This window comes from Ceratosolen solmsi, unplaced genomic scaffold (assembly GCF_000503995.2).
Source record: "Ceratosolen solmsi marchali unplaced genomic scaffold, CerSol_1.0 scaffold11, whole genome shotgun sequence".
NCBI lineage: Eukaryota > Metazoa > Arthropoda > Insecta > Hymenoptera > Agaonidae > Ceratosolen > Ceratosolen solmsi.
Window position 1 is genome coordinate 13,476,709 of NW_011948416.1, and position 22,279 is coordinate 13,498,987.

Sequence of the window (22,279 nt, forward strand, 5' to 3'; positions counted from 1 at the left end):
CTTAATTTACATAGTAATTTTATTTCTATTAACATTCAAGAATATAATAATGAACGATCCTAAGGAGAAGGCCCCTTTGTATCAAAACGACGAGCAAAGTTATGGATATGTTAAAAATGGCAAAAATCCTGTTGACGAGGAGCGTGAATGTTGGGCCAGTGATAGCGGATCTAGTTCAGGATCATATTATTCAAATGCTTCGAGGTAAGCTTGCATTTATGTTTATATGCCACATGTAATAATTAAGCAATTCTGATTGTCATAGTTCAGTCATTGAATGGGAATCTGAAATAAGTCCTACCGGAGAAGTCTTTTACATCGAATCATTAATGGAATCCTTTGCTGCCCTTAATAGTAATAAAGCTAGGGAAGATAATCACTACGCATCATCTCCACCAGAATTAACTCGTCGTCGTAGTACAAGAGCAGGAAAATTAATTCGTTTATTAAAGCGTAGAGAGAGTTACAGACATAGCGTGAGAATGAGCGGCCTCGCTTCTGAACTCAGACAAAATCATGAATCAATTAGCAAAATGCACAGAGAAAGAGAGAATTTTATTAGAGACGATTATAAGATGGGAGAAAAATATTCTGTAAATATTTGGGTCGAACCAGAGAAGCGGCATAAGCTTGGAAGACGTGCGACGGCTTGCGAGGCTTACTTGGGTATAATTCCATGTGTCGCATCGGACAAGTCCAAAATCATAGTTGCAGGATTCGTTCCCGATGGCGAGGCTTTAAAGACTAAGGAAATTAACGTCGGAGATTGGTTGCAATCGATTAATTCAAAAGATGTTAATAAGTACACTATCAACACTATACTTTCGAGAATTGTTTCTCCTACAAACGTAAGACATTTAAATAGGCAAATAATCATTAAGACGAAGAATAATTGGGACTAAAATTTAATATTATTTCAGATTCATTGCCAATTTCAAAGAACGTGCCTCGATGGCAACTATGAGAATTATCCAGCGACAATGAGTTGTCCGAACGTAAGTTCGTAATGCAAATTCCATTGTAACTTTTTTTTATTTTCACCACAGTCATGTAGCGCTTGATCGAGTAAATAAGTTTCAACATTTAAGAAGCGCATTCTTAATTAATTAATAATAAATATCAAAATATCGATAAAATCATGGTCCAATAATCTTTGTAGAATAAATTTAATAATAGTATAAGATTTATTGTAAAATGCACAAATATGCCGTGAGAACAAAGATTTTTTTAATAAAAGAAGAATTATAATTTTATTTTACTTATTATCGTAGTATAGTATTTGAGCAAAATCTATACAAAAGAATTATATGGTAAAAAAATTTTTTTCATATTAATTTTTTGCTTAAAAAAATTTCATTTGATATGTAAAAATAAAAGTGTTATTATTAATTACTGCAATTTGTTATTAACTTTTTGTTTATCTAAATACATTCCAACGATATTATTGCTAAAGTAAGATAATGTTATTTTAATTTTAGCAATCGGTATTAGCACGGCAATTAACTGATAAAGAAGAAAGCACAATCCTAATGGAGTCTTTGATTAAGGAATCGTTGGGTGTAATTTTTATAAAAACAAAGGAATTTTCAGAGGGTGAATCGGATATGCAGGGTGTGCTATATTCATTTCCCAGAACAAAAACTAAAAGTACTCAATCTTTTTTATCAATTACAAAGGGAGCATTTATTACATTAAATCACATGTTGCCCGATATCGTTGGAGCTCAACCGATTAGGTAATTTTATGTTGAAAAACATAAGCAGAGCTTTAAATAAAATAGAAATCTTTTACATTTTGTACAAATTATTATTGTCTTAGTACAACCGTTTCAACTTCAACTGGATTAACGCATATCATTTATTTTTCCTACAAGGATGAACTATTATTGATCGCTGTGCCAGATAAATGGTAAATGCCAATATAAAATGTTTAATAATAATAGTCTATCATTAGTCGTAATAAAACTTCGGCATCGGCAACTAATCGTTTAATTGATTTATTATTTACAGCTGCAATAAACAAGAAGCTATGGAACATTCAATGGATATCGTATGCACTTTATCCTTTATGAACGAAAGCATATTAACATGCTTTGAAAAAGAAGAGAATCATTTGCATTTAGATCACTTTTTTTATCTTTTTTTCTCTCGTCTATACAAAGATAAGGTAGTAGCGAGTAAAGCTAATTCGGAAAATTTAAAAACCAATGTAAATATCGACGATTTAAGTAAATACGATTTTAGTTTTTTACTGCCAATTGTTAACTTGGTGCAATTACCGCGAGATGCTCAAATACAAATTGATGCAGCATTGAGTGAAATGGAGGCAATGGATTATAGGGATTGGGTACGTATTATTATTGTTCATTAACATTATCGATTAATCATCATTTTGCAGTTGTATTAAATTTTCTGCCATCGATTGGCTTGTCGATTTATCCATAGAATCAAGATCCCATGGAATGTCAACGATTATACACAATTATAGGAAGTTGTTTGTATCACAGAAGGCATTTACTAGGATCTCACTTACCCGCTGAGGATTTAATACAAATTCACTCATTTTTACGACGACATGGTATATTACATCTTATCAACAGCGAGGACGTTAAATCTCTCGTTATTTGGAATAAGGTATATCCTTCGTCGTCCGTGAATAGAAAATTGCAGTGGCAAGATGAAAGTGCTTATTCGTTGACATATCGATGGTTTTTACTTATCGTTGGTTATGGCCACAATTTACTTGCTGTTATACTGGAATCAGGAGGTTGCACGGCCATGTAAGACTCAATGTAACATTACAAATTTAACAGGACTGTACAAATGAGAGCAACAAAATAAGATTTATTAAATACATCTTAACAGATTGGAGGAACATTCTGGACCGGATATATTTTACGTCGAAGAGGCTCAGGAAACTCTCAAACATATTAGAAAAATCGGTATCTCGGCATTGGCTGAGAAATGGATTAATGCTAATGCCAAACCAGAGATTATTGTACCACAGAAGGAAACGACGCTATCGAAACTTTCTTCGCCAAGCATCGCAGAAAATATTGTAGGCTTTATGAAGACAAATCAATCAAAATCTATAAGCAGCTTAAATCACAATGTGACTAAAGTGCCTTACGACAATATAAGTATGACAAAAAGCAGAGTCTCCGAAGAGTCTCGAGTTGACTTTAATGCTGGTATAGCGAACAATCTTTATTAATAATTGTTAAATAAGTTTTAACGATGATTATGACGATGATAATGGTAATGGTAATGGTAATGACAATGACAATGACAATGACGTTTACTGCTATTGCTACTACTACCACTACTACCACTACTACTACTACACTACTACTACTACTACTACTACTACTACTACTACTACTACTACTACTACTACTACTACTACTACTGTCGTCGTCGTCGTCGTCGTCGTCGTCGTCGTCGTTGTTGTTGTTGTTGTTGTTGTTGTTGCCCCTAATCTTATAATATTATTATTTGCAATAATGCAATAATTTTAGGGTATTCTCTTGAAGCGTCTCGAGATTCACCGAGTCAAGATTCCCTCAGTCAAGTCAGTGAAATGAGCGATCAGGCTGCGCCAATATTGGGTAGAAGAGCTACTAGAGAGAGAAGCAATGCTTTGTTAACAAGATATTCCGATGACAGTGATTCCGATTTGGATGTGAGTATCCTTATAATTAATATAACCTACGCTTGCCTTATATAATGCACTAATATAATTAACATAATATTCAGAATGATCAAACAGGAATATCCGAAATCAGCAATATACGAGAAAATTTGTTACATCAAGCGGAATACATTGTACCTAAAATTGTTACAACTGGTAATAAAAATTCTTTAGTTTACTACGTGCATATAGATTTGTTCGAAGGTGTTTTAATATCATCGAGAGTCAATGAATTAGACAGCGAATTTCTGTCGAATTTGAACGGCTGCGCTCAAATGATTCACAAACTATTGAGCGACACAAAGAGGTATAAAAAATTGTTGACTCACGATGCCGGAAAATCTGTGATAAACAAAAGTTTAATTGCAATTAAGGAACATGGTATTTTATTGGAGTGGGAAAACTGTACATACTGGATAGTCGGAAGATTATATAATTCTCCAAGGCCTAAAGAGTTGTACATATGTTATCAAGACTGTGCGCCGCAAAATTTAATTGAAATGGCATTTAGATTGCAATCTACAAACCATTAGTTTGAAAACATTGGATCCTTTCTATTCTTATTGTATCTAAATTATAGTTATAGTCCGCTATAAGTAATTGGTATTTGACAAAATTCTCATTTCATCTCGCATACAAGTATACTATAAATCATATAGTACTATGAAAATTGATAATTAAAATAAAAATTTTACCAAGTGTGGTGATGACTTGTAACATTGTTATTAGAAAAATAGGAAAAAATGAGAATTATTAATGGAATGCAATTTTTAAAAATTAAATATTTATAACGACAAAGATAATTATTCTCTCTTTAAAAGAAAAAAGTACCTGGAATTAAGTATTAAATAAATAATTGTATTAAATACAACGAAAGTTCAAACATTATTAGAGCAATATTATTAATAAAAACGCTTTACATTTTTAAGCTAAAACTCTAGTGACTTATTTATCCTGATAATCGAATTACTCTACAGAAGCCGAGGAAAGAAGGCAATTATTAATGCGGATCGATTTAATTAATAAAAAATGATAATGGAAGACCGATACTTTCCTTCATTAAAACTCTTTCCAGTTGAAATTTACAAATGCGAATACATCATCGTCTTTAACAAAATTAATGATAAATACCTATCATTGCAAATTAATAATTCATAATATTTTTGATCATTTACTATCGACAGATTGACTACACTACATTTTATTATTAAAAGATCATTTTACATTCGATATATCGTTATTTTTCATTTGATATAAAGAATTTCTTGCCATCCATCTTCAATTGTAAACGTTAATATTCTTGTTTTTTTTTTTTTTTTTTTTTTTTTTTTTTTTTTTTTAATATTAGAGTAATTAAATTTTCATGAAATTTACAAATTCAAAGTTAAACTAATTTCGAGCAAGGAAACTAGTAATCGTTAGTTGTCGAAATGTTCCAGTCATTTTTCATTTTATATGATTACATATATCGGCACATTATTTTTTTACAATAACAATCGTAAGTGGCTTTAATCGTGAAAGAATAATTAATCGGTGCAACGAGTTTAGAAAAATTGGTTTAAAATTTAAAGTGTCTCAAGAGCAATTGCAAAGAAAGTGTCAATATTCTCCAAGACTGAAACTTATAATTACTTCGTAGAAACACTATTGAAAAAGAGGGTGACTTAAATTTTGTAAATAACTGAAATGTAAACAAATTTTCTTTAATATTGTATTTTTATTTCCTTGTGACAAAATATTACAATAATATAAAATTAATGTGAAAACTTAAAGGAAATACGTTCTTGGTTTGCGAACACTGAACAAGGGCATACGGTTTCTGTGCTGAATTCGTTTTGGAAGCGGGAACCGTATCTTAGAATCATGAAATTGTTTGACCTGCGGTCTTCGGCAATTAGCAGCTTTAACCACCTCTACCTTTATTATTTGTATCGAGTGTGCTCTTGCACGATGGCGAGCACCCATATCCCTGTAACACTGTGTAACTGCGCCACTTACGGATAAATCTCTGTATTCGCGGTACATGTTATGCGTTCCCGATCTAGAATCGTATCTTAACCAGATACCAAAGTTCTTTATTTTAACAGGCGTCTTTTCTGGAATCTGCCAAATTAATAGAAAGTTGTATCGATGGTGAAAAAGTACGTACTACAATTTTAAAATTAGCGTATCAATCGATGGACTGGACATTACCTGTTTTAAAGAGACAATTTCACCGGTTGATTTCTTAAATTTCTTAAGCTGACGTAAGAAATACCAAAATCTCGACTTGGCAACAATTGCATCCGGTGCAAATATTCTCATTTTATACAGAGGAGTAGTTTTCTCCTTTCCTGTAGGCAATTTACGGCCAATCACCTCATATTCTTTTAACTATAACAAATAATTAAATAATTAATACAATATAAATTCATATACAATCTATTATTCAGAAATTGATTTACTTGTTAAAAATTTCAATTCCACGCATATTCGTTCTTAATCTAATGCTCAAATAATCTTTAATACATGACAATTGAGGTTAAGGATTTATTTATCATTTTTTTACGCTTAATTTATAAAATAATGCCAATTTAAAAAATTTTACACTCTCATAATTGACATTCAACGCGATAACGAATAATCTAATCAATGTATTATATTCAAGCTGTGATATTATTATTAAATACAAAAGGTAACACATGTGGTAATAACCATACTACACGGGGTTACAAAAATGTTAAAAAATTAGATAGAAAAAATATCAAAACAGACATAATTTTTGGTAAAAACAATCGAGAATAAACATATAAATAAGTATTTAGACTTTATAATATAATTATTATACTAAAGATATATAAAATTTAGCTTACTTCTCCCTTAGCCTTCATGATTACGTTGATCTCAGGTTAATCACAACCGGAAAAAGGATCGAATGCGGAATTCCACGATATTCGCGCCATTTTCATGAATTTAAATTCAATTTCAGTGCAACTCCAGGCACCATTACAAATTTTATTAAAAATCAAAATTTAAAAATATAGTAATATAAATAAGTAACAAAAAAAAATTAATAAATAAAAATCATTATTGTTTTCAATTTAACTAATATTAATAAATAATTATAAGAAATGGCTGAAATATTTTGTTATTATGTTAAAATACTTTGAATTTCCAAAAAAAAAAAAAAAAAAAAAAAAAAAAAAAAAAATACATATATAACGGTCTACCCATACGTACATAATTAAATTTAAAACGCATAAGAATGTAGGTTAATTAATAATTTTCAATATAATTATGTGATTAATAATAAAAACATAAAAATTAAATCTCTGAAGATATTTATATATTTTATATTATAAGTTACAGGAGTAATACAATTGTTAGATGAATAAAATCTGTATGAAATTTTATAGATCTATAACTTTGCTGGTATATATCTATTATAAAAAAATTAACTACTTATTTCCCAACATCATGTATACATTTAGCAAATACATGATAAAGAAGTTAAAAACCATTTGCAACTATTTTTAAAAATGCAAGAATATTATCTTGTTTATTTTTATTTAAGTCATTTGTAAAAGATGACCGTAAATCTTTTTTATAATAATTTTGTATATAAATTTTAATCCTTTACAATTTAACTAAATGTGAATACTCTATTTTTTATTTTCGTCGATTATTGGTTTGAAAATTTTCATTCTTTTTTTTTTATTTGTATTTCATTATATTTTATTTTACTCATATTTCCTTCCTTTCCTTCATCCTCGTCTTTTTCTTCTTCCTCTCCTTCACTTTCTTCCTCTTCTTCATTTACTTCCTCATCCTCATATTCTTCAATTTCTTCTTCATCTTCCTCTTCATCATCTTCATAATTCTCGATTTCAACTTCATCTTGAATTTCTTTTTCTTCGTCGTTACTTTCTTCCTCATATTCCTCAATTTCGTCTTCAGAATCATTTACAATTTCTTCTTTCTCGCCTTTACTTTCCTTTTCATATTCTTTTTCACCTTCTTCGTTATGTTCGTTCCCTCTGTCTTTTTGATTTTTATATTCTAATTCATATTCGTTCTCATCTTCCTCCTCGACTTCCTCCCCCATTCCCTCTACATTAAGAGATAGTTTATTATTATTGCTATTATCGTGAACACTGTAAACGTTATCATGAACTTTACTGTCACCATCTGCATCATTTTTATCATTTATATTATCTACATTATTATCGTTGACAACATTATCCGTATCGCGTGTAATACTTTCATTGAACTTGTTATTATGTTTTTCTTGTAAAGATTCCAAATTTTTACGTTTCCCACTTAATGATTTGTCATTATTAATTTTATTAATATTCTTATATCTGTCATCTATGTTTTTATCACTTTCAACATCATCCTCTTTGCTACTCCTTTCATAAATTTCTTCTGTTTCTTCTCCTCCCTTTAGCTTTTCCATTGTAATTATGTTTATTCTTTCATTGATTAAGTTTTCATTAATAATTTCTGTTTCGCTTCCTTTATACTCGCTTAAAAAAATTTTCTCATTATTTTCTGTTTCACTTGCGATCGTGGATTCAAGTAGATTATTTTCCTGGGATTCCTGTTTACAAATTCAAGACAAATTATATACTATACTTATATAATAAATAACATTACTAACACATATTACAAAAACAACATTTCAAATGAACAGATCAAATAAAAATGAAAAAGCAAAAGAATGACAAAAGAATTACTCCAAAAATAATTAACAATAATATTAGAGGCTACATACTGTATTGTAACGTTCAGTATTATTACATAATTAGTAAAAAAAAAAAAAAAAAAAAAAGTCAGTGACTTAACAAAGATTACTTCATTTGTTAAGGGGTTGTATGAATGCAAAGCTGACGAAATTAAATAAATAAAAGAATCACCAAATAAAAAAAGATTCCGTAGTTTCATTTGATTCTGTTGGTTATTTTAATATTTTCTTACAGCTGCTACCTGGTCAAGGTTGATGAGAGATAGTGTCATTTTGCCGGAAAGAACGATCGGAACTTCCACATTTTCTTGCTCTTGTATCTCCTGTATTTTCGAGTCTGTTACGAGTAGGTCACATTGTGGAGGAAGTGCACCTTCCAAATAAATTGAAATCGGTGGTGTTTTTTCTTTCTCCTCTGCAGCATTACTATAAATTCAAGCGATATTGTAGACGAATGATCAATCCATCTATCTATCCATCCATCTACCTATATATATTTATAAAAATAACAATTACCCATGTGGCATTATAATCGGTGTGCTCGGTCTACTGCATTTAACTCCACCTTCGCACGATGTAGTCATTTCCATATTAACAACTTTGATCGTCGATGATAATTCATGAGAGTCCTCGCAATCCTTTTCATCTTGACTGCATGGTTTTTCAAGTAAATTCGGCTCCTGTCATTTATAGGGCTATTATTATTATTATTGTTCATTTAGACTTTAAGACGGACATAAAATGATTTTGTCTCACGCCTAGCATTAGCATGCTACATTAGATAAAAGCTAAAAACTCTTGTAGGCAATACATAAATAATGTAGGAAGAATAGAAAGATAAAAACAATATTCAATCGTCAAACATATATAAATATTTCTTATCTCAACAATTATTAAACAATAATGCACATCATTTTTTCTATTATTTGCGAAAGACAAGAACAAACAATTTCTTAGCTAAAAGCGGCAACCACTACTGGTTATTTTCCAGAAAAGAGAGCAACACTCTCTAGCATTTAGGAAAATACCTTTAGAATGGGGTTGACCCCAGCTGCCAGACCAATAGACTTGCGTGCTTGATCTACTTGTTGAAAAAAATACGAAATTATAGTGTGTAAAATCTATACAGTTTCAATTGCCAATATTACCAATTTAAATGGTATAGTCAACAACTAGTTTACAATTTGCACAGACCCATCTGCTCTCTCTAATAATTAGAATCGTACAATTCAACGACTAACAACTAATAATTATTAATCCCCCAGTAGTCAACGCATAGTAAATAAAAGCAAAGAACATGTGTAACGTGTAATAATAATTTTTATTAAACTTCTAGACTGCCTATATTAATGAAACTAGACGTATAATAAATGAATGTATCTATAAAATTTGTACATTAATAAATTAAAGTAAAAAACAAAAAAACAATCTAATTCTCATATTTGTATGAATGCTGAGGAAAGCTTGAGACGTGCGCAAAAAAAAAAAAGAAAAGAACGTGCAATTTTACGAGTTACGGTAATTAAAAAATTTGAAACATAAATAATAATTATTCGCTTCATAAACTTTCATCTAAACCTTCGTTTCTGATGGAGGAGTTGAACAATGCATAACAGAACGCGATAAGTTGCTTATTTGAACAACGATTCTTTCCATAGCTGCTTCCGTTTCTACCAAACGTCGTCTCAGTTGATCTATCTCAATATCCCCTGCCACTTCTTGTGTTCCAGCAGCATGTGCAATTTAGAAATCGATTTACGATTTACAGTCGTTATTTGTATTATAATAATTGAAAAATAATATCATTTTCCCATCAAACTTGATCTCAATGCTCTTTGCGATAAAAGGGAGCAGAAGTTGACTTACGTTCTTGCAATTCGTCAATTACTGGAGGCGGATCCGTCGATGTCGATGACGAGGTGTACGTTTCTTCCTGTTCGTCTTGGGTTCCATTTACCGCGGTTACGGCTGCGGCAAATACATCCGGATTGAAGACTAATTTTTGATATTCTCTTTCAGCATCAGTGGTCGAATATTCTGAACTTATTATTTCATTGTCCGTGGACTTTCTTAATACCTAATAATCAATACGTATGTTAAATATACACTTTATACACTTGCGTTATGATTTCAGTTAGAAAATTAAGAGAAAGGAAGTTAAGAATAACGGGTCAAACTAAACAAGTAGAAAGTAAATAAATACCTGGAAAATTTTATAGAGCAAAGATAGAACATTTCCAATAGTATAAAGTGGTACGACGATTCCCATAAGTACCTTCGACATTGTATAGAGAAAAAAGATTACAATCCCAATTGTATATAATGGCATAAGAAGTCCTAAGGAACCATTTCCCTTGGGTGCTGCAACCACGTGACCCGCACCTCCTAGAGGCGGTCTCATTTTCATGGGCGCCAAGTGATCGGATCTGTCTTGAATTCTTGGCACAATGTGAGACGATGGAATGGCTCTACCTCGCTCCCTAAGTGCAGGATGATAGCTTCCAGCGTGGGGCGGCGTCTGACGTTCCTGCTTTATATTATCTGTTTTAAAATAAATAAAAACATTAGCCTTTGACCTTGGGTGCATAATATTTTTAATCATACTCTAAAGCAGTGGTGTAAGATCACCAAGAGTTAATATATTTTTAGCTTATTTAGAGAAGAAGAAAAAAACTGTTAGCTCGCTAGTCACTTCACTCTAACAGCAATAAAATATGTATTTCAAATTATGACGGTGCTTTTAAATCTTGCGTTTGCCAACTGCTCTGTGTTTTCAACTTGGCGATTCGCCAAAAGGTACGCTACGTTTTACTTCTTACTCACTCACACACAAACACACACGTTTAATTAATTGAAAATCATATAATATAATGCTTAAAGTCGCAATTGTATTTGTATTTAGGGAGATTAGACGACACGAGCGGTTTCGTGATTATACATAATTATAAATTTTATGTGACTACGAAGCCTGCTGGGTCGGTTTACCGTATTTAGTCAGACAATTAGTCAAAAGATGAGTATTAGTCAAGCATTAATTATGCGAACCAGAAGAGCGGAAATAGCATTAGTGAAATTTGTTAATACATCGATGCCAGCGAGTCCAAAAGATGTCTTACTGTGCGGCATTAAGATATGATATCTATTAAGATGGGGCATCCCTAGCCTAGACAACGGCACTCCAAATTCAGACTCTATACACAACGAACGATTAGATCCTCTTATTTCTTCTAAAATTTGCTTGTAGAACTTCTCTAACTGTTCCTTTTCGGCCGAATAAGAGGACAAATTTATGCCACATTTAGCGAGTACTTCTTCCTTGCATAATCTCATGTTGGAAGGTGTCAATTTTTTAAATTTGCTTACGTAAAGAGCATCCCTTACCCTTGGATCGACATGGTCATGGTGCTTTATAATATTATGACACAGTTCTTGCATTATGTCAATGGCGGTCACATCGTTTTCAAATATCACATCGCAACAGCCTAATCAACATTACAAATTAAAGATGAAATTATATATCATTTAATATATACATTTTAATACAATGACAGCGTGTTTCTGTTTCTTTTAATGCCGTGGCATGTTGAAGGGTCGAGTGAGAGGACGAAAGGATATTTGAAAGGCGATCGCACGATCATCCCAATCCCCCGCCAAAGTCCATAAGTATTGCGAAACAAAAGACTTACCGGAACTGTCGGCCGTCGAGTGCGGTGGAACGACGGATGCCCTTAACATGGGATAAAAAATCTTGGGCCACAGCATAGCAAAGCATCCAGCGACAATCGCGAGTATCAAGACGGTCTTGCGAGGGCCGAATTCCGTAGTGATGTCCGTCATGTTGTTAGCCTCTTTGCACTGGCCTACCCTTATCAATCTTACGCACCTTTTGTCCTCTTCTTCTTCTTCTTCTTCCTCTTCGCCCGTCGCTTTCAACGCAAAGTCGTTGCGTTCGCGCTAATGCCTGGGCGTTCGTGTCGTTGGGGTTATATCGATTAGACGATAAATCGTCAGGGCTTCCCCAGTCCCATCGAGTAAGGCTGAAAGGAACTCGAGTGGCACATCAGTGACGAGGGTTGCACCCGTCTCCGCCTCGAGAAACAACGTCGTATTAATGTATAACTGGTGTGAGCGGTGGCAATGACAGCGACGGCGCAAGATCGGAACTGCGCTACTGCTGCTGCTGCTGCTGCTGCTGTTATTGTTGTTGTTGTTACTGCCGCTGCGGCTGTAGCTGTAGCTGTAACTTTAGCTATAGCTGTAGTTGTAGTTGTAATTGTGACGGAGTAGCGTCTCGGGTGAAGAGGAGTACGATGTCGTGTCGAGTTTCTCCTTCTTCTCCAGGCTCGGGCTCTGCGCGGCCGCGACGGTGCGCGGTTGCGTACACGCCTTCACCCAATCCTATATTACGGACTGATCGAGCTTTTGAACTCGTTTGGAAGGAGCGCCCCCGACTTTATCACGAGACGACTCTCTCGGGGATAAGGAGAAGCCCGGATCTGTGAAAATATTCCGCCCGCCCATCTACCCACCCCTAGAGCACACAAGAGTACCGAGAATCGTCGGTAGCTATTTTTAAGCTCGCTCGTTTCTAATATATATTTACGGATATTGGAAAAGGTCGATCTAAAAATACGGTAGACCCGCACGCAATGTCAAATGTGCGGTTTACGCGTGAAATTCGCAATAAGGCGCGATAAAGCGGAGTCGTAGCTGGGAACGGCCAAAATCGCTCAGGAACGAGATACGAGATGGCTATAATAAGGTAAACCTTATTATACAACAACAAGAAATAACGAGGCACTTTCACTTTAATGCTATATCATTTTATTGTATTCTTAACGTCGAATTTATACAATAATTCGGCTAAATGACCAAACTCCAATTTACTATATATATATATATATATATATATATGTATATATATATATATATAGATAGATAGAGCAATTATTTAATAAATATATACATACATATGCGTTTACAGCAATCTAAGCATTGTTTACGGCTGTTATCAGCGCATGACTATCCACTTACTCCGGCCCACCACGCTAAAACGAAGAAGAGAAAAATTATCTTTAAATGACATTAATTATTTCGCTGTTACGTAATTGGCGAGAGTCAATCGGCGATAATAAAGGATTAATAGATATTAAAGGAAAGTAGCGTGTGCACGCGACGATTCGAATGAATCAAGGTAAACAAGAGACTAACATTAATGTACTCGATCTCATTCGTATCGATGGGTCGCCTTTGGAACCTCACGGGCAGTTGAAAGTCATCAATAATCGGTAACACGACGACGTTTGGTCCAGTTGCACCCTCCGGCTTATTAGCTGATACCCCTCCTGAACCAGATGGCGCTGACTTCGCTACTACTGCCGCAACTAACCAACAAAAGAATCGAGTTTAGCGCTAAATGGATTTTAAGCGAGGATATGACATTAATGGCCGTGATGGCAAGCGACATTACCTCTATTATTAACGCCTTTCCGAAATCTAATCATAGGAACGTGCGCCTGAACGACCTAGAAATTGAATTTAAAGCAAAACTTGATTGTTCTCGATTAGATGTAATTCGATCGGAGACTGCTCCCACCATTCGCCGTACATCATACAAATGAAATTGTAGAAAAATATCTACCTTCCAGCCTTTACTTGCCATTCTTTTTTATTTTTAAGTTCTTTCCTTTAAAAGACTTGATTTAAAATCCTTGAGATTCATACAAATTTTGCTCGACGACAATCTACGAATCTACGAGATGTCCCACCAGCTATTACCCATAATACTGATTGACACTCACCACTACCATTACCATTGCAATTTAAGCGGTTGCATAACGTGCTTGGCCGACAGCCCGCTAGGGTGCGCTCCTCAACGGTTTGTATTCTAGCTCGCGTACACGTGTGAAGTGTTGCTGTATCGCAAGCGAGAGTAGGTTAAGCAATTAATCCGACTATGACGACACGACGTCAAAATCACTGCTGCTTGATCAATGCGCTTTACACCGACTAAAGATTAAGATTTAAAAATATTTGCCGTAGGTTTTTTGAGGATGCATAATCGCCTACGTGATTTATACATCAATTTCGTTGAGTCGTTGGGCTTTCATCATTTTTCGTTCGAGTGGAAGGAGTTTGGCATATCGGATCATGGTTGCTGTTTTCATGGGAAGCATCCCGAGATTCAAGGAACGAAAACATTCGAATTAATTACAATTGACACGATCTTATCCCATTAGCCGAATTTGATGATAATTCAACAAATTTAATTACAATTAAATGTTCGCGATCGTAAAGAAATGTGTATTAAATAGGTTAACCTTCGATCGTACACATTTATCCGTGCATCCCATAAAACATAATAACATTTTTCAGTTATACGTCACCACACACCATCTGTCTTGTATATTATGTAGAAAAACAAAAATCAATGATTAATCAATTTATCCCATTTGGAAAGTATTTATCGTCCGAATATCAATTTCTGCAGGTAATGCTTGTTCCTGCGTTGACTCGTGCGACGATGCATTCTCAATGAAGTCTAGTCAAAGTTCATCCAGTGCAAGAGTCAGATATCAGAAACGAAGGTTCGACCAGAATAGATATTCATAGATTCCGTAATAAAATGTTTTGAGCATAGTGGTTTTTTTATAGATAGTTTGCAGAGGTACATTTTATAACTTATCGCCTAAAGGCATTGTAATGCCCATGGTAACGGACAACTTATATCCGGCCTCTACGGTTACGATAAGCAGAATTAGAAGCAGAATATTTTCCATCTCATTGTCAAGATTATATGTCGCAATCGCCAAGACTGTCAAATTCATTTTATCACCATCTTGCTTCTTTTATCGTATTCTATCTCCATTAATACTCTGTATTCTTAAGTTATCAATTCCAATTACTTGTCGTAATATTCTTTCAATCGATTGACCCAGTCGCATAAACAAATTAATGAATAACTCGTCTGTTTCCTGTAATATAGTAAGTATGAACATTTTTATTATCCATTAGTCGATTACACTAATTTATTAAAGGTAAAATGATAACATCGGAAATAAAATTACAATAAGAAAATAATTCAGTCAATTTTTTTTTTATAATTATAACTATCTTCGTAGATTACAAACTGAGTTACATTCTTACCAAATAGTTAGATAAACGGTTCCTACGCTTTGTTATTATCTACTAATTTTTAATATAAAACTGAAAATATGAAAAGAGTACTTAAAAAAAGTATTTTGTTTAACAAGATTTTTCATGCTTCAAGGATTTCATTTCACTCAAACATTAATTAAGAAATATAACAAAATAAAGGTAATGTTGATGTAATTTTTAAAAATCTATCTAGTGTTACATGTTGCGGAATGAAAAAAAAAAAAAAAGAAAAAAATTTTTAATTTTAATTAACCTTTGAAGAAAAAAAATGTTGAATATCCAGAGTAACGATACAAATTGCTTCTAATTGTCATAAATTCTGTTATATTTTTACTAAGTGATTCGTAGATAAGGATTACTAGATATCAGATAGTCTTAAAATTTTGTCTGATCTTCTGTATATATTATTTAATACTTTCATTACCATTTTGGCTCTCTCCTCCTTCCGTATCTTTTCGTATTTTTATTTACCTTTGCATCTACTTTATTATTACTAATTTTCCATTCTTTGTTCTTTTTTTTCTTCTTCTTCTTCTTCTTCTTTTCAATACAAGTTTAACGGGATAATTAGAGAAGTCTAATTTTACTTAATATATACAGAACGACATTACATTATCAATGGCATTTGATGTTTCATCGTTCCCATTTGAAATCAATGTCAATTTTAATTTGATCGGATTTGACAAGAGTATAACCAGTATTAGAAATTCTCAATAATATTCGAAATAAATATTCTTTCTTTATTAAAATGAAAATATGGTCGCTGAGGTAAAGTTGACTCGGGAATTTCAGCTTGAAAAAATTTCATCATTGCCTGTATCATCGTACCTACTATTATAGAATCATCGTTTTACTAATGGAGCGGATTCGCATAAAAATTCGTCTGCACATTAAACCTAAATATTTCGATAAAATTTTCATGGTAGTGTCAAAAAAATCATTCTATCTAACAATTCGTTTCAATTCAATCACATTTAATATATTTAAGACGTTATTTTATGTTTTAACACCAAGATTCGATAAATTAAGTGCTCTTATTTTGTTATTAATTAAATAGAAAGTACGTATTAATGATTAAAATATTTTAATTGCAGTAAAAAACGTAATTTCTGAATGCGTGCTATTATTTAACGCATCCCCGACCGTTGATTAACTTATTAATATATAATACACTTTACGGCTTTTGCCTCATGAATGTTTGAAGGTCCTAGAAGACTGGAGAAAGTTCTATGAAATACAATCAATCGATTGATATTTCCGAATACGTGAACAATAGACGAAGTAGAAAATCTTAATTCAAAAGGTATTTGCCACTGTAAAGTGAGCGAACCTTCGTGTAAAAATTCTTTCAACGTATTAGCTATTTGAGCGAAAAGTTTAAGCTTGCGCCGAAACTGAATCACGTAGTGTGATTATTAATTTGTAGGATTCGAATGGCGCGTCGTCATGAAAGTTACTCGCGTATCATATGAATATTCATTATGTGAACAAACACGTATATTGCTACGGGGATATACTCTTGGTTACACACAAGCTTATCCTCTCCTTCTCTCTCTCTCTCTCTCTCTCTCTCTCTCTCTCGTTCTCTCGTTCTCTCGTTCTCTCACCCCGTTACGTCTAAGTGCCGCTGCGTGCGCATCCATACGTACGTGCACTCTTCTGCAAATAGGATTTCACTTGGGGAAAAAAATCTAAATTTGAAAATATGTTTTGAAATCGCTTATTACACATTACACCCGTACAACATTACATTATTCAGCGTTAAAGATGTAATTTGCATTTTAATTTGTATTTAATTTGCAGTGGTCAGCTTTAGTTTCTAATTATTATGAGTCACTTAACAATAAAGGTAAACGGAAGATGAAGCCAATCTTGATTAATTAATATTCAACGACGCATTATTCATTAGGGCGAATGGCTGAATCTCCGAGAATCGAGGTTTATCGGTAACATGGCGCCATCTGCCGACATTCCATGGCTCGTTCGAAAAAGGAAAAATATAAAAATAAGAAGAAGAAAAGGTAGAAAAATAAAAAGCCAAAAGAGTAAAAAGTATAAAGGGAAGAAAAATCAGGGGATTTCGACGAAGGGCTTAAAATTACATTACAAAGTAAAGACCGGGCTAGGGATTTTAAGGTCTAGATGTGAGAAGAAGGAAGTAATAATAATAATATTAAGACGAAGACGAAGACGAAGACGAAGACGAAGAAGAAGAAGAAGAAGAAGAAGAAGAAAGGCAGGTAATTAAAGATAAATTCTTTATTTTATTTGTGAATTCCCATCGGTGAATCCTCGAAGGCAATCAGTACGGCGTCGCTGGCGCACATGGTGCGTATTTCCGTGGGGGCTGGCAGCCACCTCCTATATGTAACAATAGACGAAATTCCGACCGAAGACGGAAATACCTTTATTTCACACACGGCACACACATCCTTTAGAATTTTCCCAAGTGCGTTGAGCGATAAATAGATGTGAGCGGCATCGCGTACCACCGCCTTTCCTTTAACGTGTGCGCGCACACACTCCCCGGATCCTGGCTCCGCTCCTTCCTCGAGTGCTCCAGACACTGTGTGTGCGTGCCCTCACGCGCCTATCCGTGAACGAGGAGCGTGAGCGTAGGGAGGCTCGTTTTATTGTAAGATCGTGTGGGAACCATTCTCGTATGCCCCTCAAGCGTATCCGTAATCTGCACCTGAAAATTCGTCGTTTTTATCGACGCGAAACGCGCTCCCATGGCGGGCGGCGGTAGGGGGTGGGAGCGGGAGCCACGAGAGCGAGGGTTTTTTGCACCAGTGATTTACAGGAACGGGGATTAGATACAACGAATTTACGGCGCGTCGGAATTGCCCCGGCGGTCGTTTTTACAGGCTGACGAACACGACGACGACGACGACGACGACGACGACGACGACGACGACGACGACGACGACGACGACGACGACGACGACGACGACGACGACGACGACGACGACGACGACGACGACGACGACGACGACGACGACGACGACGACGACGACGACGACGACGACGACGACGACGACGACGACGACGACGACGACGACGACGACGACGACGACGACGACGACGACGACGACGACGACGACGACGACGACGACGACGACGACGACGACGACGACGACGACGACGACGACGACGACGACGACGACGACGACGACGACGACGACGACGACGACGACGACGACGACGACGACGACGACGACGACGACGACGACGACGACGACGACGACGACGACGACGACGACGACGACGACGACGACGACGACGACGACGACGACGACGACGACGACGACGACGACGACGACGACGACGACGACGACGACGACGACGACGACGACGACGACGACGACGACGACGACGACGACGACGACGACGACGACGACGACGACGACGACGACGACGACGACGACGACGACGACGACGACCATCACCCACCACTATCGAGAAAATTAACGATCGAACTCTGTTGATCGATAACTTCCTACAAATATTAATTAAATTAAGTAACGAAAAAATTAATGCGAGGAGACGGACGCATCAGAGAACGAAAAAGAGCGGTAGGTAATAATGGGCTATAAATAAATAACAAATAAATAAAATAAATAATTAAATAATAATAAAGATATGAAAATATGCAAAAAGAAGAAAAATATAGTGAAGCAAATACACAAGAGAATGTAGGATGGGACAGAATGAAAGAAAAACACTGGTTTGCGGGGAAAGTGTGTGAGCCCCGACTCATACCTCTCCTCCCTCCAGCCCCAACCTCCACTACTCCCCTTCAGAAACGCTAGCCATGTAAATGTTCGATGAGATACGCGGGTCACACGAATGGCGCACGAATTTATCGCAAGAAAGTAATGAGTAGGCCAAGTGACGATGTTACATGATGGAATACGCCTGGTTGAAGGCGCGTGGTCGGTTAATCAACTTTTTCGGCATCAACAGTAACAGCAGAATTAGCACGAGCATCAGCATCAGCATCAGCATGAGCAACGGCAATGGTAACGGCAGCAGTAGCAGCAGGCGCCCCAGGACCAGCAGTAGTGGTAGCATAATAGATCGATCGCTAATTGTATAATTCGACAATGACGTTGGGCATCGGAATGCGGGACGAGATCGATCGTCCCGTCGACGTGGACCAGTGCGATTGTTGATATGGCGAGGAGCTTAACTCCGGTAACCTAGCTTTATGATGTACAACAAAACTCATACAGCTAGATAACCAAAGAAAATGTCCGCGCCAAGATCCTCTTGTACTCGTCACGTCCAATATAATTGGTCTACGCTGCTATTAACCGGCAATCTGGAATCAAAGGAAGGAATAAAAAAAAGGGATAGTACGCGCGGCGCTTGTTGGGCCTCGCGATACCCACGGCCCATAACACTTTGATATTCGCGGATTCGTCGACGCACGCGATTACGCGCCTGCCTATTTACCTTTATAGTTTGCGCTAGTATAATCGGTTTTATCGGGAGAGAGAGAGAGAGAGAGAGAGAGAGAGAGAGAGAGAGAGAGAGAGAGAGAGAGAGAATTGTTTCCTTATATACACGCACAGCACATGATGGAGCAGGAGGAGGGGTTGGTACGTAGCGGTGGCGATGGAGGGAGAGGAGGGGGGCACGTGACAATGCCGTTGATAATCCGTGGACTCCTTTTAGTCTCTATTTTCTCCGATCGAAACCTACGAATAACGTGAAACATTTTCTGATTCATAGACTCCCTGATTACTCACCCATAAGCTCGACTGCTGTATACTTACGCTCTTCTTTGTACTTTTGTGCGCGGACTTCTGATCTCTGTGTATATATGTACGTTCGTGTGCGTGTGCGTGCGTATGCGCGCACGAGTGGAATGACTTGACGCGCGTTTAACTGGATTGTCGACCAGCTACAGTACACGTCGAGGCCACGAAAACCTCGTAGTTTACTAGGTCGACCGGTTGCCTCAACACTTGGCTTATTTCGCAACGACGGCCATTCGGAGAAAGTTTCGGGCGACACATGATGTTTCTTACGCGACTCGACGCTACTCGTCCCACTGACAATGTCAAAGTAGCAAACACCATGGGGCCTCCGGCCGAAAGAGTCCGCGAGCAGAGACGCGCGAAAGGACTTGAGGGAGAGGGAGAAGGACAAAGGGCCCGAGGAGCCGAGTCGCGTAGACAAAGGGATCTTCGTCTCGGGGCGCTCCACCTCCCTCCTTTCTTCCTTTCGTAGTCCCCTAACCGACGAAACTACCCATCGAGCCAGGACAAGAGCAAGTTTTCGTACGCGACGTAGCGAATAACGGTATAACAGTGTACGATGGTTCGCGACGACTTTTCAGAGCACGTGCGCGTTTGACTGGGAAAGTCGCGGGCACGCGCACGCGCTTTTGCTAGGAGAGTGCGAACCGCGGATGAAACCCCGGAAGCCACGTTGACGCTCTCTCGGAACTGTCTCGTCCCTCCCGGGAGAATCCTCCCGTTGCCATGCGATCAACAGGTGTCAAACACAGGCGACTCCCGGTGCTCCGTTTCGTTCATCTCTAACTCTTTCGAACGTACACACACACATACACACACACACACACACTCTGTCTGTCTGTCTATCTCTCTCTCTCTCTCTCTCTCTCACTCTCCCTCTTTCCAAATTAAACTATGGCTCTGTTGCGATCTCTTACCTGGGACGAGGATAAAGGTAAAGCCTCGGCATTTCTGACGCCAGGCTCTTCTCGGAATTCGGAGTTCTCACACTTGGAGCGGCGAAAACATGGAAGAGAACAGCGACAGTGACAATGGTAGTAAAGGCGATGACGATGACGAGGACGAAGATAACGACGACGACTACGACTACGACGACGACGACAACTACGACGACTACGACGACTAAGACGACGACTACGACTACGACTACGACGACGACTACGACGACGACGACGACGACGACGACGACGACGACGACGACGACGACGACGACGACGACGACGACGACGACGACGACGACGACGACGACGACGACGACGACGACGACGACGACGACGACGACGACGACGACGACGACGACGACGACGACAACGACAAGGGGGACGTCGATGGTGACGATGATAATGATGACGAAGCCGATAACGACGGCAATAGCGACGGCGACGACAACGGCAACGGCGATGGTGACGGTGACGGTGACGGTGACGGTGAGGGCGAGGGCGAGGGCGACGACAACGAGGACACTCACTCAGAAACTGGCGGCGTGGCCGGCCGGCCGCGGCCGTCTCGTCTTGCGGCGCACTCGGAACAGCTCGGGCTATGCGACGACGGCAACGCGCGCACCTTTCGCGTCCAGACCCCCACCAGGTCCACTGCCTTGCACCGCTCAAGCCCATTGGCTCGTTCAAATTGTCCGCCTGACGTCAGCCTCGCTCTCGGAGCCGCGAGAAACGAGTTTGCCACTGGTCAACCCCTCGCCGCGCCTCGCCTCACCCGGCCAAGCCTCGCATGGCCTCACCTCACCTCACCTCACCTCACCTCACCTCACCTCATCTCACCTCATCTCCCCTCACCTCACTACACCTCACCTCATCTCATCCCACCTCACCTCACCGCACATCACCTCGCCTCGCCTCGCCACGCCACGCCTCGCCTCGCCTCACCGCTCCTCACCTCACCACACCGCACCTCTCCGCACCTTACCCTATCTCACCTCACAAAC

The 22,279-nt window shown here is 37.4% G+C and overlaps 4 protein-coding genes across 4 annotated transcripts; 1 reads left to right on the forward strand and 3 right to left on the reverse strand.

Annotated features, from left to right (window-relative positions):
• The first annotated feature begins 49 nt into the window (after nt 1-49).
• Nucleotides 50-4,255, forward strand: in (inturned planar cell polarity protein). The gene is made up of 10 exons (XM_011495956.1): nt 50-204; nt 266-848; nt 921-995; nt 1,479-1,735; nt 1,819-1,908; nt 2,010-2,346; nt 2,445-2,779; nt 2,865-3,190; nt 3,518-3,681; nt 3,756-4,255. Exons 1-10 carry the CDS (start codon nt 50-52, stop codon nt 4,221-4,223), a joined length of 2,790 nt encoding a protein of 929 aa, XP_011494258.1. The 3' UTR covers nt 4,224-4,255.
• A 1,142-nt stretch (nt 4,256-5,397) lies between these two features.
• Nucleotides 5,398-6,634, reverse strand: RpL18A (ribosomal protein L18A). The gene is made up of 3 exons (XM_011495957.1): nt 6,543-6,634; nt 5,884-6,063; nt 5,398-5,793 (listed from the first exon to the last, which is right to left on the reverse strand). The coding sequence occupies exons 1-3, from the start codon at nt 6,558-6,560 to the stop codon at nt 5,458-5,460; spliced, it is 534 nt and encodes a 177-aa protein (XP_011494259.1). The 5' UTR covers nt 6,561-6,634; the 3' UTR covers nt 5,398-5,457.
• Nucleotides 6,635-7,179: 545 nt separating this feature from the next.
• On the reverse strand, nt 7,180-12,325 carry RIC-3 (RIC3 acetylcholine receptor chaperone). Its single transcript, XM_011496155.1, has 10 exons — nt 12,100-12,325; nt 11,530-11,895; nt 10,617-10,954; nt 10,280-10,490; nt 9,442-9,494; nt 8,930-9,093; nt 8,656-8,839; nt 8,193-8,269; nt 7,414-8,141; nt 7,180-7,196 (listed from the first exon to the last, which is right to left on the reverse strand). Exons 1-10 carry the CDS (start codon nt 12,248-12,250, stop codon nt 7,180-7,182), a joined length of 2,289 nt encoding a protein of 762 aa, XP_011494457.1. The 5' UTR covers nt 12,251-12,325.
• Nucleotides 12,326-13,383: 1,058 nt separating this feature from the next.
• Nucleotides 13,384-14,240, reverse strand: LOC105359363 (28S ribosomal protein S36, mitochondrial). Its single transcript, XM_011495958.1, has 4 exons — nt 14,055-14,240; nt 13,884-13,938; nt 13,625-13,797; nt 13,384-13,461 (listed from the first exon to the last, which is right to left on the reverse strand). Exons 1-4 carry the CDS (start codon nt 14,073-14,075, stop codon nt 13,444-13,446), a joined length of 267 nt encoding a protein of 88 aa, XP_011494260.1. The 5' UTR covers nt 14,076-14,240; the 3' UTR covers nt 13,384-13,443.
• Nucleotides 14,241-22,279: the final 8,039 nt, after the last annotated feature.

What these genes read in the sequence shown, in the direction of transcription:
- in (XM_011495956.1), top strand. Translation starts at nt 50, where the DNA reads ATGAACGATCCTAAGGAGAAGGCCCCTTTGTATCAAAACGACGAGCAA. An exon ending in CGACAATGAGTTGTCCGAAC is followed by an intron (nt 996 to 1,478) that starts GTAAGTTCGTAA and finishes TTTTAATTTTAG; the next exon opens with CAATCGGTATTAGCACGGCA. An exon ending in ATCGCTGTGCCAGATAAATG is followed by an intron (nt 1,909 to 2,009) that starts GTAAATGCCAAT and finishes TATTATTTACAG; the next exon opens with CTGCAATAAACAAGAAGCTA.
- RpL18A (XM_011495957.1), bottom strand. An exon ending in AAATTGTCTCTTTAAAACAG is followed by an intron (nt 5,794 to 5,883) that starts GTAATGTCCAGT and finishes TTAATTTGGCAG; the next exon opens with ATTCCAGAAAAGACGCCTGT.
- RIC-3 (XM_011496155.1), bottom strand. Translation starts at nt 12,250, where the DNA reads ATGACGGACATCACTACGGAATTCGGCCCTCGCAAGACCGTCTTGATA. An exon ending in CTCGACGGCCGACAGTTCCG is followed by an intron (nt 11,896 to 12,099) that starts GTAAGTCTTTTG and finishes AATGTTGATTAG; the next exon opens with GCTGTTGCGATGTGATATTT. An exon ending in CCGATTATAATGCCACATGG is followed by an intron (nt 8,840 to 8,929) that starts GTAATTGTTATT and finishes TTGAATTTATAG; the next exon opens with TAATGCTGCAGAGGAGAAAG.
- LOC105359363 (XM_011495958.1), bottom strand. Translation starts at nt 14,075, where the DNA reads ATGGCAAGTAAAGGCTGGAAG. An exon ending in TGGCAAGTAAAGGCTGGAAG is followed by an intron (nt 13,939 to 14,054) that starts GTAGATATTTTT and finishes TTCAATTTCTAG; the next exon opens with GTCGTTCAGGCGCACGTTCC. An exon ending in GAAAGGCGTTAATAATAGAG is followed by an intron (nt 13,798 to 13,883) that starts GTAATGTCGCTT and finishes TTTGTTGGTTAG; the next exon opens with TTGCGGCAGTAGTAGCGAAG.